The sequence below is a fragment of the Seriola aureovittata genome, chromosome 13, assembly GCF_021018895.1.
Source record: "Seriola aureovittata isolate HTS-2021-v1 ecotype China chromosome 13, ASM2101889v1, whole genome shotgun sequence".
NCBI lineage: Eukaryota > Metazoa > Chordata > Actinopteri > Carangiformes > Carangidae > Seriola > Seriola aureovittata.
In genome coordinates this window covers 15,172,471-15,185,562 of record NC_079376.1, presented here as the reverse complement: position 1 = coordinate 15,185,562, position 13,092 = coordinate 15,172,471, and the positions used below count along the sequence as shown (strand labels likewise).

At 37.7% G+C, this 13,092-nt stretch overlaps 3 protein-coding genes across 4 annotated transcripts; all 3 read left to right on the top strand.

Moving 5' to 3' along the window:
• The first annotated feature begins 210 nt into the window (after positions 1–210).
• LOC130180632 (CD209 antigen-like protein E) lies at positions 211–3,316 on the top strand. 2 transcript variants are annotated; one of them, XM_056394274.1, is made up of 7 exons: positions 211–471; positions 1,408–1,523; positions 1,663–1,758; positions 2,168–2,434; positions 2,547–2,713; positions 2,813–2,949; positions 3,069–3,316. In XM_056394274.1, exons 2-7 carry the CDS (start codon positions 1,421–1,423, stop codon positions 3,220–3,222), a joined length of 924 nt encoding a protein of 307 aa, XP_056250249.1. In that variant the 5' UTR covers positions 211–471; positions 1,408–1,420; the 3' UTR covers positions 3,223–3,316. The 2 variants fall into 2 exon arrangements, with proteins under 2 accessions (XP_056250249.1, XP_056250248.1); XM_056394273.1 differs by having other exon boundaries at positions 211–1,523.
• Positions 3,317–3,930: 614 nt separating this feature from the next.
• On the top strand, positions 3,931–8,128 carry LOC130180631 (CD209 antigen-like protein E). Its single transcript, XM_056394272.1, has 6 exons — positions 3,931–4,097; positions 4,554–4,643; positions 7,011–7,277; positions 7,374–7,540; positions 7,659–7,795; positions 7,888–8,128. The coding sequence occupies exons 1-6, from the start codon at positions 3,992–3,994 to the stop codon at positions 8,039–8,041; spliced, it is 921 nt and encodes a 306-aa protein (XP_056250247.1). The 5' UTR covers positions 3,931–3,991; the 3' UTR covers positions 8,042–8,128.
• Positions 8,129–9,072: 944 nt separating this feature from the next.
• Positions 9,073–12,413, top strand: LOC130180204 (CD209 antigen-like protein E). The gene is made up of 6 exons (XM_056393626.1): positions 9,073–9,284; positions 9,484–9,591; positions 10,355–10,615; positions 10,980–11,143; positions 11,238–11,368; positions 12,018–12,413. The coding sequence occupies exons 1-6, from the start codon at positions 9,158–9,160 to the stop codon at positions 12,154–12,156; spliced, it is 930 nt and encodes a 309-aa protein (XP_056249601.1). The 5' UTR covers positions 9,073–9,157; the 3' UTR covers positions 12,157–12,413.
• Positions 12,414–13,092: the final 679 nt, after the last annotated feature.

Here is a 13,092-nt window from a genome sequence, read left to right as displayed (position 1 = left end):
TTTTGCTCAGCAAGATAATCTTGAACACCACTTTTATGATTTTTGAAGCCTAAATACAATCGCCGTATCTATGCCATAAACATGCATAATAAAGAATGGTTCCCGTTTTTGTTTCTTGGTAATGGTCATCCCTTAAACAAGCTATTTGCAAGTTTTGCTATTGCTCAATGGCTAATGCTAGCATCAACAGCTGTTTACCACTCGAGAGGAAATGTTGTGAGTTCAGCATCAAATGTCATATCTTTAATCGCCAAGAGCCGTCTCCAGCAATGGAAAGCAACGCTCTTGTTTGACTTCTATTTCTATCTCTTCTAACTAGCCAGTCCCAGCCTGGTTGGACGGTTTCGTTACTTTCCAACTCAGAGTCACTGTAGTGTCCGGTCTGCCCTGAAGAAGTAGCACTGCTCAGAGGATGTATTCTAACCACTTGTCTTATTAATGCAACAATGGCAGAAGCTCTGGGCAAGATTGGTAAGTTAGCAGCTGTTAATGCTAATGTTGGCTGTATAACACTAGCAAAACTTATAAAATATAGCTCATTTAACAAGGACATTAGAACATTCTAAAGGATTATCTCTCAGGGTACTGTGAGGTCAGTAAAAAAACAAAGAAAAAATATTACAGTTTAGAACAGGCTGTCCTCCAAACCTCAATGCTTGAGTGAGAAAGGGAGGTCAGCCAGAGGCCTCTGATGGAGCTACAAGACCCATGGCAGAGATATGAGACTTCACAAGTCACAACTTCATGAAGGAGTGGCAAAGAGAAAGTTACTCATGTATTACTCTTGTCTAGAACAGCCAAAGAACATTTTGTGAAACATTGTGTAAAACACTGTGTCGGCCAAATATTAGACATCAGCAGAATCACAGCTTCCCCATCATGAAGCCAGTGACGTGTCCAGGAGGCATGGGCACATTTGTGTAACATGAACTTAGCAAAATGCAGCCTTCTGATAACTGACTTGCCTAGGAAAAGATTTATATTCCAGGAAAACCTCCAAAAATCGGAGCCAAAGTTTCAAAGAAATTAGATAAAATCTCCTGAAGTGAAGAATCCAGACATCAATCCAACTGATAAAGTGTGGCAGAACTGAAGACTGTTAATGCAACACTTAATGCCCTTAACAGTAAATAGTATCTCCAGCAATGGTTTGAACAGTTCTAATGAAGAGTAATGAATAACACTGGGAGTGGAAAGATTTTGTCCAATAATACTGTTGCAAATATTTATTCTTAAGTTTCATTCTATACATATATATTGTATTTTCATTCCATACTCTGAAGTTTAGTTTAAGTATTGCCCCTGGGCTCCTACAAATATATATGTCAAAAGTATAGGGGAGGCAAGCTCACTAATACAAGGAAGTACTCACATTCAAACCCACTTTGCTTCTGGGGGGTATAAAAGAGGTGGCAGATGGATGAGCAGTACCTGCAACGCTGCAGCCATGGAGAATCTACACAGAATGGCAAATGACTGGGCAGACAAACATTTCCGCACAGTCTATGAAAATTTTGGACGAGGTATGACTTTGAAATTTCATCCAATGTCTGACACATTCAACACACATTTTAGATCTAGTAAATGTTCAACCATGCCTCAATGATTGTAGCTTTAAAGTCATTGAATGAACTGCAACATTTTTATGGATTGTAATCACAGGTGGATCTACTTTTCCTAACAACCGACGGATAATACTGTGTCTGGCACTATTGAATGCTGTTTTGCTGATAGCCGCTGTTGCCATTGGGATTAACTGTGAGTACGACAGTTGAGGAAATGTTTCATTTCCTCTGCTGTGTATTTTCTCTTACATAAGATTGCTGAAAAGACGCTTTTTCACAAAAAAAAAAGAATCTGCAAGATCTTATGCAAAGTTTACAATTGTTTCAATATGTTCAATGCAGAACAGGATAATCATATTTAAATGTTTTTTTCAACTTCTTTTCATATGCTGTCACTAAAACATTTCAAAGAATATTATTTTTATTTCTTTTTTTTTTATACATTTTTGTCCAATTTTCACAAACTTCTTAACAAAACAGAGCAAAAACAATTACAATATCCAACTGTCCATTATAGTAAAATAGATTTTTGACTACACCACTTCACACAGTTTTAAAACAGTTGTTTTTGTCTTTGTGACATTCTGCTTTCACTTCTTCAGGTGCCAGGGTCAAACAGGGTTCACTCCAGGTTTCCCACTCAGCTGCAACACAGCTCATCGACGAGCTGAACTATCTCCGTAGCAACCACAGCGACGTGATCGAGGCCGAAGAGGAGGCCAAGAAGGAACTACAGAGGGAGATCAAAAGCCATGCACAGCTAAAGGTACAAATTCAGCAGCTGAAGACCATGAATGACGGTTATCAGAAACAGATCGAGGGACTGCGAGCAGAGAAGACAACCCTGCAGTCCAATATGTCAGCTTTGGGTGAGACTGAGTTGTATTATAGTTTATAGAGTTATACAGTTTTTGTTCCATGTGTTAAGTTAGAAAAACTGAAAAACACTTAAGGTGACCAGAAGTCTTTTGTTTCTCCCAGAGGGAACCTGCGGTAGATGCCTCTCTACGTGGATTCTTCTCAACTCAACCTGCTATTTCTTTTCTTACATTGAATCCTCCACTGTCAAGAAGAACTGGCCAGATAGCAGAGCGGACTGTATCAGCCGTGGAGCCGACCTGGTTGTGATTGATAACCCTGAGGAGCAGGTGGGCTGTGAACTAACAAGGATGAGAAAGAATGTAAATAATATTTGAATTTTTACAATTGGGCCCTTTAAAACTCAACTCCTTTGTTTGCTTACACAGAAATTTGTGAGTGAGAGCCTCAAAACTTTGAAAGGTTCCCGTGGCAGCTGGGAGAACGGGTTCTGGATCGGTCTTACTGACATCGAGACAGAGGGGGCATGGGTCTGGATTAATAATGTCACTGAAGTGGAACAAAGGTGATGGATTATTATTAATTTTTTCACCTTGCCACATTAATTTGATGAACAAAAGTGATATCCTGTCATCATGACTGAACAAATTGGAGTAACAGCATTTTTTGAATGATTTCTCTAAGGTACTGGATGGATGGAGAACCAAACAACAGCGGAGACCACGGAGAGGACTGTGCGATGGCAGTTTATAGATACACTAATCCATGGAAGACCCGGTTTGATGGAAAGTGCAATGAGCATCGGTTACCCTGGATATGTGAAATGCCATCAACATAAACTTTATACACGGTCCTGAAGTACTGCTGAAGCAGAAAACATGAGCATATATTTCAAACTATCTTGAATAAAATACCATTTATGGTGTGTGTTATGCTTCTGGGCATTTTTCACTTGAAAATATTCTGACAGTATTTTAGCTTTAGTATTTTAGTCATTATGTTGTATACTTACAGACATCTGTATCCACTGCCAGTAGCTACCCTGCAAGAGATTATACTTGTTTGGTTGTTTTATATGAGCACAAAAAGTTTACCAAGTTAGATTGATGTCCAAGTTGTCTAATGCAGCTGCGTTGTACTCAGCTATTTACATTTTAAAATGTCTACAATGACTTCAGTATTAAATATGACTAAACTGACCTCTGTGAGTGTGTGAAAGGATGAATTAATGCCACACTGATGATATTCCCAACAGCCTCAACATGTTAGCATGCTGATGTTTAGCATTAAGCTCAAAGCACGCACTACTGTGCCTTAGTATGTGGTGCTAGCATGACAGTAGACTCGTCCAGAATCAAAAAGGCTGTTCAAGAGTAGGACGGACACATGCACACACACTCAGACACACAAAACCTTCCGATCCTGAAAATCATCCCGTGTTCTCCCAGATACATTTGATTCTCTTAAGAAAACATCTGCAAAGCACTCGACATTACTGACTAATGAACAGTTATTTAGGGGTTGATTCACTCTCAGTTCTCTCATCCTCTTGGCAATTACAAAAGGAGAAGTCATACAGGTCTTCGGGAAGTACCTACAGTACTGCAATGGAGAATCCACTGGGGAGGACAGATAATGGGCAGAAAATATCATTCATACCAAAGTTTTCTCAAGTTTTCTTCAATAGTGATGCAACTTTTCACTCTCGCAATGGTAAGACTTTAAAATCTTCAACAGCGACTAACACATTTCGTATTTCTTCTCCATGTTTCCTCACTTCCTTCAGCACATGAACCTGTTGGTCAGCCATGAAAGTAGATCATTAAGTAGCTAAATGTTATTATTATTCAAATGTTACTGAATGAAGAGCGTTGCCGAGGATAATGTGTTAGGCTAAGTCTTACTACCAAGCCTCTATGTTTTTTTTTCTATAAAATTATATTTATCATAGTTATCACCTATCGTACTCTATTTAAAAAATGTGATTTTAAATCAGCAAAAATGTTATTGCAAGGGTCACTTCACCCAAATTGATAGGTTTGGATTTATTTGCTACATCTGCTGATTCCTCTTCCACCATCTCAATAAAATGGGTGAGACCAGATTTATTGTGGTCAAAAGTATTGAAAAAATCCATTTGACAAAGCTCAAAAATGACAATATTCACAGGTGGAGTTGGATTTAATCGATGGGCTATTCTGTGTCTGGGACTGCTGAACTTTGTTCTGCTGATAGTTGCTGTTGTTCTTGGGATTAACTGTGAGTATGACAGTTCATGTGAAGATGAAACCATTTCTCTCCTCTGAGGCGTTTCACAGTGTTTGACTAACTTCAATCGACCCTAAACACACCAGGTTTAGTGCTTATTTTACATTTATATCAGAATGCTTTGATTTTGTTTCATGCAGCATAATCTCATGGTAAATTCGAATCAAATTTCACATCATACTGCGCTACCCACATGTTGTCTATTAGGTTTCATAAGGGTTTGTGAAGAGTGTTATCTAAAAATAATTAAAGTGTAGGCCATGAAACCACCCTACTGCAAGAACGAGTCCTAAAACCTGGATATAAGTTAGCATTTCTGAAATTCCAGTTCCCTCGTCCTGAAGTCTATGGGTTTCTTAAAACATCATCTAGCTTGTGGTCAACACAAGCTCAAGACATTTTCATGTTTTATTCTATTACACATGACAGTAAATAACCTATTTGTGATCTTTTTTTATGCTTTTTGAGACTGGTTGCCTGAGACATTAAACCACCATCTATGCACCAGTCAGCCTTTACAGCTACTATACTGTGTACTATACTCGTGCACCTGCAAACTACTGACTTTGTAAAAGTCAGAAAGGAAGAGGAAAGTCGCATCAAACCAAATAACAAGTTGGAAAGTAAGTGGTGGTGACACTGAAGTCATGCAACCATGGTTTTTTATTCATTTATAGCCTAATGTGAGCTTTTTACTTCTGGTGAATGTATTTAGGTTTCAAAAATCAAAAAAGTGGTGTTGATTTGTGAAGAATATCTTGCTGACAAATCAAATAGAAATGGGGAAATGTTGCAACCTTGCTAAACCATTATTTTGAGGACGAAGGGAAGTGAAACTTCTAGACATATTGTAAAACAAAGGATGAACTAGGGACACACTCGAAACAAAAGGTAACCATTTCTTTTCGACATTTTTCTTGCAGGGATTATTTGAGGTTATGGTTCGATTACTTTTTGTGCTTTATTGCATTTCCTGTTAAGGATGGTAGAGAGTGGAGAGTATAAAGATAAATATATAGTATATACTGCATACAATTTTGTATGTTATATGAAACTGTGACACAACTAATGTTTACCATGTTCACCATCTTAGTTTACCATGTTAGCATTTGAACATTTGCTAATTAGCACTAAACCCAAACCCAAGGCTGATGGGAATGCCATTAGTTTTACAGCTATTTCACCGACCAAAAACCAAATGTCTGTAACAGACTCCATGCTAATAAATATTGTCAAGATAGTTCACTCAAAACAACAAATGTCCCCATCAACTCGGTGCTTATCAATGAGCAGGTAAAAACTTTGATCTGCTGTTGGTGCTAAATGAAAAGTCAGGGCATCACCAAAGTCAGTTGTATTTATCATGTAGGAACCGTAAATATGAGGGGCCGCCTGGGGCATTATCTAGACTGACCATGCATATACACATATGAAATCATACTCATTCAGATACTATACTGAAAACCTCACACACATACAAGTGAAAAGGTTTTACACACATTAGTGAAACCCTCTCACATACACAACTGAAAACCTCATAAAAACTCATATAAACTAGTTCAACCTTTTGCATGTACTTCGGAACTCCTCTCACACAAACGACTTAAAAAGTACACCAGTGAAACCTCACACATATACATGAAAAGCTTGCACACATACTAGTGAAATGTTCTCATGTACACACCTGAAATTCTCCCTTATAATATTGTGATTGAGCAAGAGGCGTTTTGGTTGAAGCCTATGGTTTTTGTTTGTTTCCTTTTTTTTGTACACTCTATGTACTTTTCAGTTGTGTATGTCTGAGGGTTTCAGTAGTGTGTGTAAAACCTTTGAACTTGTATGTGTGTGAGGTTTTCAGTATAGTATGTAAATGACTCTAGTTTCATATGTATATGCATGGTAATTCTAGATAATGTCCCTGACGACCCCCAGATGTAAATGTCTTCATTAGTTAGATATTAGTTAGATATTTCAGTCTGGATGAAAGTGGTGGACCGACCACTCATTGCCATCTCAGGAGCCAAACTGCTAACCACGTGAGGCTTTTTTTCAGGGTGCTTTACAAATTGCAAATCATTGCAAATCAGTATGATTACGTGTATTATATAACGTTTAGATGTACTGTATGTCAATATAATTATGTTATGTAACATTTCAGATCATTACTCAGATGTTGGCATTAGGTTTCATGAGGGTTTCTGAGGAGTTTGTCAGGTAGTGTATGATAAACCTACAGTGTTGTCAGCTTTTGCCCTTACTCTTCTTGTCTGTAACAAATGTAGAACTGTGAAGATTCACTTCACATTGTTTTAAGACAATTGTTTTTGTCTTTGTGACATTCTGCTTTCACTTCTTCAGGTGCCAGGGTCAAACAGGGTTCACTCCAGGTTTCCCACTCAGCTGCAACACAGCTCATCGACGAGCTGAACTATCTCCGTAGCAACCACAGCGACGTGATCGAGGCCGAAGAGGAGGCCAAGAAGGAACTACAGAGGGAGATCAAAAGCCATGCACAGCTAAAGGTGCAAATTCAGCAGCTGAAGACCATGAATAACGGTTATCAGAAACAAATCGAGGGACTGCGAGCAGAGAAGACAACCCTGCAGTCCAATATATCAGCTTTGGGTGAGACTGAGTTGTATTATAGTTTATTAAAACAGTTTTTAGTTATAAAAACCTGAAAAACGCCTAAAGTGACCAGAAGTCTTTTGTTTTTCCCAGAGGGAACCTGCGGTAGATGCCTCCCTATGTGGAATCTTCTCAACTCAACCTGCTATTTCTTTTCTTACACTGAATCCTCCACTGTCAAGAAGAACTGGCCAGATAGCAGAGCGGACTGTATCAGCCGTGGAGCCGACCTGGTTGTGATTGATAACCCTGAGGAGCAGGTGGGCTGTGAACTAATAAGGATGAGGGGGGAATACTGTTGAGAACACACAGTGTCAATAAGGGTGAAATGAATATTTGTGAATTTTTGAAAATATCAACTCCTTTGTTTGCTTACAGACATTTCTGAGTGACACGATAGAAACCATGAAAGGTAACCGTAACGTGTGGGACAGTGGATTCTGGATCGGTCTCAGTGACACAGGGACAGAGGGGACGTGGGTCTGGATTAATAATGTCACCGAGGTGGAACAGAGGTGAGAGCCACAGACTGTTAATATTGTACTGATTTTGAAATATTATTGATTAAACAAAACAAACTTTTAAAAACATTTTTTTATGATCTCAGGTACTGGATGGAAGGAGAACCAAACGACCAAGGACATCAGGGAGAGGACTGTGCTGTTGCCGTTCATAGTTCCTCTAATCCCTGGAAGACCCGGTATGATGGAAACTGCCAGAGGAAAAAGATAAGCTGGATATGTGAAATGCCATCAAAATAAACTGTGGATACATTCCTGACATACCGCTGAAGCAGAAAACACAGGCACATGTTTGTAAATGGCTTTAATAAAATAACTTTAAATGTGTGTTACGTCTCGGAGACTTTTTTTCCACTGTGCTCTAACAGTTGTCACCAAGTCCACACCACTGGCTGTTATTCTGCAGAAGAGGGTTTCTTTTTTTATTTATTGTTAACCAGGAAATATCTATTTCTGGAGAGCAAAGGAGTGGGATACTAAATAGTAAAGCAGGGGAACATATACTGACAGCATGGTTTCAGAGGACACACACACACACACACACACAAGTGGGGCTGGATTATTCAACCAAATGGAGATAAATTTCAAATGATTTTCTACAGCAAACTTCCAAGTTCACACTCACTCAGCTGACTGCTCTTCGGTAACAAGATGATAAATATGAAATCGGACTCAAATGAGAAGCACTACACAAAAATAAACAGTATTTAACATGGCTGCATGATTTTAGGGATTAAACACATTCATTTAAAACAGGGGCATTTGTTTTGAAAATGATTTGAGTTACGAGTTCCATGGCCTTTAATGTGATGAGGTAATATGCAGAGTTTGATTAACCCTCTGCAGCATGTTACATGGAAACTCTTAGGGTTAAGATTCTTAGCCGTATTAAGTTGTGAGATTATGTGAAATGACAGCCACAGGTTTGCTACATGGTAATTTGAATACAGAGAAATTAATTTAGGAATATACACCAAGTAAGTATCCGCTGAAACAATGAAGGTAGAATCCACCATAAGGCCCTCATTATGCCCTCATGTGTCATTGCTTTAGTAGAGCATGTTTCAATCTTTCTATTAAGATACTTGTTCATTCTACAGACCTCTGTATTAGGCCTCTACTTGGGTATTTACTTTGATTCATTTCATAACAGGAACCAGAAACATTACATGGATTTAGTTGTGAAATTACCAGTAATTTCACTTCTCTTTCCTCATATATGACACTAACTGAAATTTGATCAAGATGAATCTATTGCTGAGCTCAGCATTGTCAGCATCAAGTACCAGAACAAGGCAACGTCCTGACAAATCATCTTTTGCATGTGCTCTCATACAACTGATCTGAATAGTCAGAATGGAGAGGAGAGTCTCAGTCTCAGATAATAATTTCGATGGCGGATTAAACACACTGATTTGTCAAGAGGACTTGTGCGACGAGGAGCATCCCCCCTCCACCCCCTCTAGGCAAAAAAGGCTACAAGGTATAGTAAGTTATCATCTGGTCCATCTGTTTGCATGTCTCTATGAAGCTAGCTTATGAAATAAAGAATACAGTATATAGACTCAACTAGTGGTGAGCACATCATTTTAGAATATGTACCATTCTGATAATAAGTGTATTGTTAGTATAGTTTGATACAGTTTCTGGATTCATGATATTGATACATTATCTCTGTCTAGTGTCCATGTCCAATATGGCACTTGGGAGACAGGCCAAGCTGGCTGCAGTGATCCTGGTGCTACTCGCTGCTGTTCTACTGATAGTTGATATCAGCCTGGGGGTCCACTGTAAGTCAATATTTCTGAATGTTTCTGGATGCATCAATTAATCACTTGTATGTTATTTCTGAAAATAACGGAAAATGTTCATTACAATTTCCAGGAGCCCAAGTTGATGTCATCAAGTATAATGTTTTGTCCAACACAGTTCATGTAAGCAGTAAATTCTCACATTTGGGAAGAAGGAAACCAGGCGTTTTTGCTTGAAAACTGACTTAAGTGATGAATCCGTTATCAAAATAGTTACTGATTCATTTTTTGTCCATGGGCTAATCAATTGTTTGACCATTGCAGCTTTAGCCTGAGCTTATATCTCTGTAGCCTGTTGCTTGTTTTGTTTGACCTCCATATTAATGTTTAACAAAGAATTTTTAACATTTATGTAGTTCAAATTTAAGTAGTTTTCTGTTGATCAACAAATAATTAATCAAATTGTTTCAGCTCTGCCTTTGATGAAACTGTGTACAGAAATGGTGGACATTTAAAAAAAAAAAAAATCTTTCTATTTTCTAGAAAAACGAGTCTGATTGATAGATCATGTATATACTGTATTTGTGCAGCAGCTTAACAAATATGAATACTGAATACGTTTGGGGGCTGGATACACAATTTTTGTGTTCATGCTTAAATCCCATGGCATGTGCAGGATACTAATAATTCTGGAGTGCATTAATCTCCTGTAAATACTTCAAATACTTTTTAAAGGTGCTTAAGATGAGTTGAGAGACAGAGAGAGAGACTGTTTAACACTGTTTGTCTTTAACAATAACAGACAACAAACTCACGGATACCCGCCTCACAATCGATGATACAGAACACATCGAAAATGAGTTGAACAAACTCAAGGACACTTACAAAACTGCGACTGAAACCATGAAAAATGCCAATAAGCAGCTGGACAGTGAGAGGAGTCGACAGACACAAACCAACTGGGAGCATGAACACGAGACGAAAAGAAAGGATGACTACGTACAGCAGATTGATAAAATTACAAATGACATTGCATCAATGAGATCCCACTTACCAATGATTTGTGAGACCTGTTTTACTATTATTGTATATCATATGTATTGATAGCATACTGATATGTTTTTTATATATACACTGTTGCCCATAAAGTTGGAATAATTTTGTTTTCAGTGTAATTGCGGTTTCATTGTGGTTCCATTTCCATTGTGATATGTTTTGAAGAGACTGACTACTAAAGTTTTGAGAAGATATACACTTTATCTGTCAAGAATAAATCACATTGTCACAATCATTTCATGGAAAGAGGTAAAAAAGATTTTATTCCAACTTTATGAGCCACAGTGTATATATATATAGATATATATATATATATATATATATATGTTTTGTATACTTGTGTTATTCACTCTTATTTTCTTTGGCAATAGCTGATGGCTGCAGACACTGTCCACCAGGATGGATATTGATGAACATGGCGTGTTATTACTTCCCCTTCTCTGTGATTTCTGGATTTAAAACCTGGTATAAAGCCAGAGCATTCTGCCAGACATACGGTGGTGATCTTATAGTCATAGACAGCAAAGACAAAGAGGTTGTTTGACATTTCTTTGCAACCCAGTTTATATAAAATTTCAATTTAACAAAGATGTTTTTTTAAAATCACGTTTGTATTTTCTATTTGTTAGAACGCAACTGTAAATCTCTTGAGGAAAAATGTTGACCGCTCTAAACCCTTCAATGGCTTCTGGATTGGACTGAGAGATGTGCACGAGGAAGGGACCTGGAAATGGTTTGATGGAACAGTATTAATTGAAGGGTAAGGGTAAAATATGTTTTGAAAAATGCATAAAACAAGAGCCAGTTTTTATAGGACATTTTCAACGTAACGTCACATGCTGGGTCCATTTCTGGTACAGCCAGTTATGTGGTGAAGATTCCCGAGATTCATTTTTATTTTACAAGGAAATTCCTAGTAATTGATTGGATCCTCCTGCATTATTATTTTGAGCAAGAAGGGGTTGTATTTTATCTGCTGTACCTTAACCACAAGCAGCAATATGTCTGCTATACACAGTCTGTTCTCACAGCTCAGTTGCCATAAAATAATGTAACTTTGACAAAAATAGTGTCCTCAAGTTCTTTTTCAGACCAATGTGACATGAACAGACATGATAGGCCACCTGGACATTGGGAAAACTAATTTTAGCTCAAGGTTTTATAAAGCGATGGGAAACAATTTCAAGGATTTGAAAATTCATCTGAGAGACCTATGAGTCAACCACGGGCTTGCTGACAGATGATTTTAATGACTAATTTGCAGTGTTTTTTCTTTTTGACTCTCATTCATTTGTGACAGCAGTTTCTTGTCCATTGAAATAAATGCTTTGAATATGGGAAGGTGCAAAATGTGAACTCAGAGAAAGCAAATACTATGTCTCTGTAGACTAACCTATGGTGTGCTCCAGGTACTGGAATGATGATGAACCAAATGATATCGATGATGAGGACTGTGCAGCCGTGTACCCCAGAGAAAACTTCTTCAAGGCTTGGAACGATGTCAGCTGTAGTGCCACAATGAAATGGATTTGCGAAAAAGCACTATGAATTAGAAGATTAGCCTATGTTTACTGCATTTGCACGCAAACTAACAGAATCTTTTCCAAATCACTGGTTTGGGCATCTACATACTGCACACATGTGTATGTTACTATTACAAAAATCTCTGTGAGCTCAGATTAATAAACTAAAAACTGTAACAAACTTTCAGCATTTTAATAACTGCTATATGTACTGATGTCTGATTGCTAACACTGCAGTGTAGTAAAGATGAATTTTAATGAATAAAAAATCTTTATACAGTTGCTATAAGATGTTGTTAGTATGTATTTAAGAACACTTATTGCTTCATCAGGTTTTAATGGGCCATCAAGTCTGCACTTGTAACAGTAAGTTAATATTTAAAGAACTGGGTAAAATTTATATTTATTTATATTTGATCTGTAAAGAATTAAAAAATAATTTATTGGTCATTATTATAAAACATAAACCCATTTTTAAGTATGAACTGTTAGAGAGCGGCATTGATTTACAGTGGAGGTAGTTTGTTTAGTCAGTATCTTTAGCTCTGCAACTCATATATGAAGCTACTGCTGCTAGCCAGATAGCTTAGTTTAGCATAAAGACTGGAAACGGCTAGTCTGTATTTGACAGTAACAAAATCTAAAGTTCTAAAGCTCATTGATTAACATGTTGTATCATTCGATTCTGGCAAGCTAGCTGCTCCCCCGTGTTTCCGGTTGTTGCACTAAGCTAAGCTAACCAGTTGCTGGCAGTAACATTAACCATACAGTTAAGGAAATGGTATCAATCTTCTAATCGAATTATCTGCAAGAAAGCAAATAAGGTTGACAATGTGAAACTGTTCCTTTAAGAGAGGTTAAGTTTCTTAAATAGCCAGCAAAGCAATCCTGACAAATAGGTATAGAAATGGAAGGCTGCGTTGATTCCTCTCTGCTATGAATTCTGAATTTCATAATTGTT

Coding starts and splice junctions, on each gene's coding strand:
- LOC130180631 (XM_056394272.1), top strand. CDS start 3,992: ATGGAGAATCCACTGGGGAGGACAGATAATGGGCAGAAAATATCATTC. Junction 4,098..4,553: donor AACTTTTCACTCTCGCAATG/GTAAGACTTTAA, acceptor CAATATTCACAG/GTGGAGTTGGATTTAATCGA. Junction 7,796..7,887: donor GTCACCGAGGTGGAACAGAG/GTGAGAGCCACA, acceptor TTATGATCTCAG/GTACTGGATGGAAGGAGAAC.
- LOC130180204 (XM_056393626.1), top strand. CDS start 9,158: ATGGAGAGGAGAGTCTCAGTCTCAGATAATAATTTCGATGGCGGATTA. Junction 9,285..9,483: donor TAGGCAAAAAAGGCTACAAG/GTATAGTAAGTT, acceptor ATCTCTGTCTAG/TGTCCATGTCCAATATGGCA. Junction 10,616..10,979: donor ATCCCACTTACCAATGATTT/GTGAGACCTGTT, acceptor CTTTGGCAATAG/CTGATGGCTGCAGACACTGT.
- LOC130180632 (XM_056394274.1), top strand. CDS start 1,421: ATGAGCAGTACCTGCAACGCTGCAGCCATGGAGAATCTACACAGAATG. Junction 1,524..1,662: donor CTATGAAAATTTTGGACGAG/GTATGACTTTGA, acceptor TTGTAATCACAG/GTGGATCTACTTTTCCTAAC. Junction 2,714..2,812: donor TTGATAACCCTGAGGAGCAG/GTGGGCTGTGAA, acceptor TTGCTTACACAG/AAATTTGTGAGTGAGAGCCT.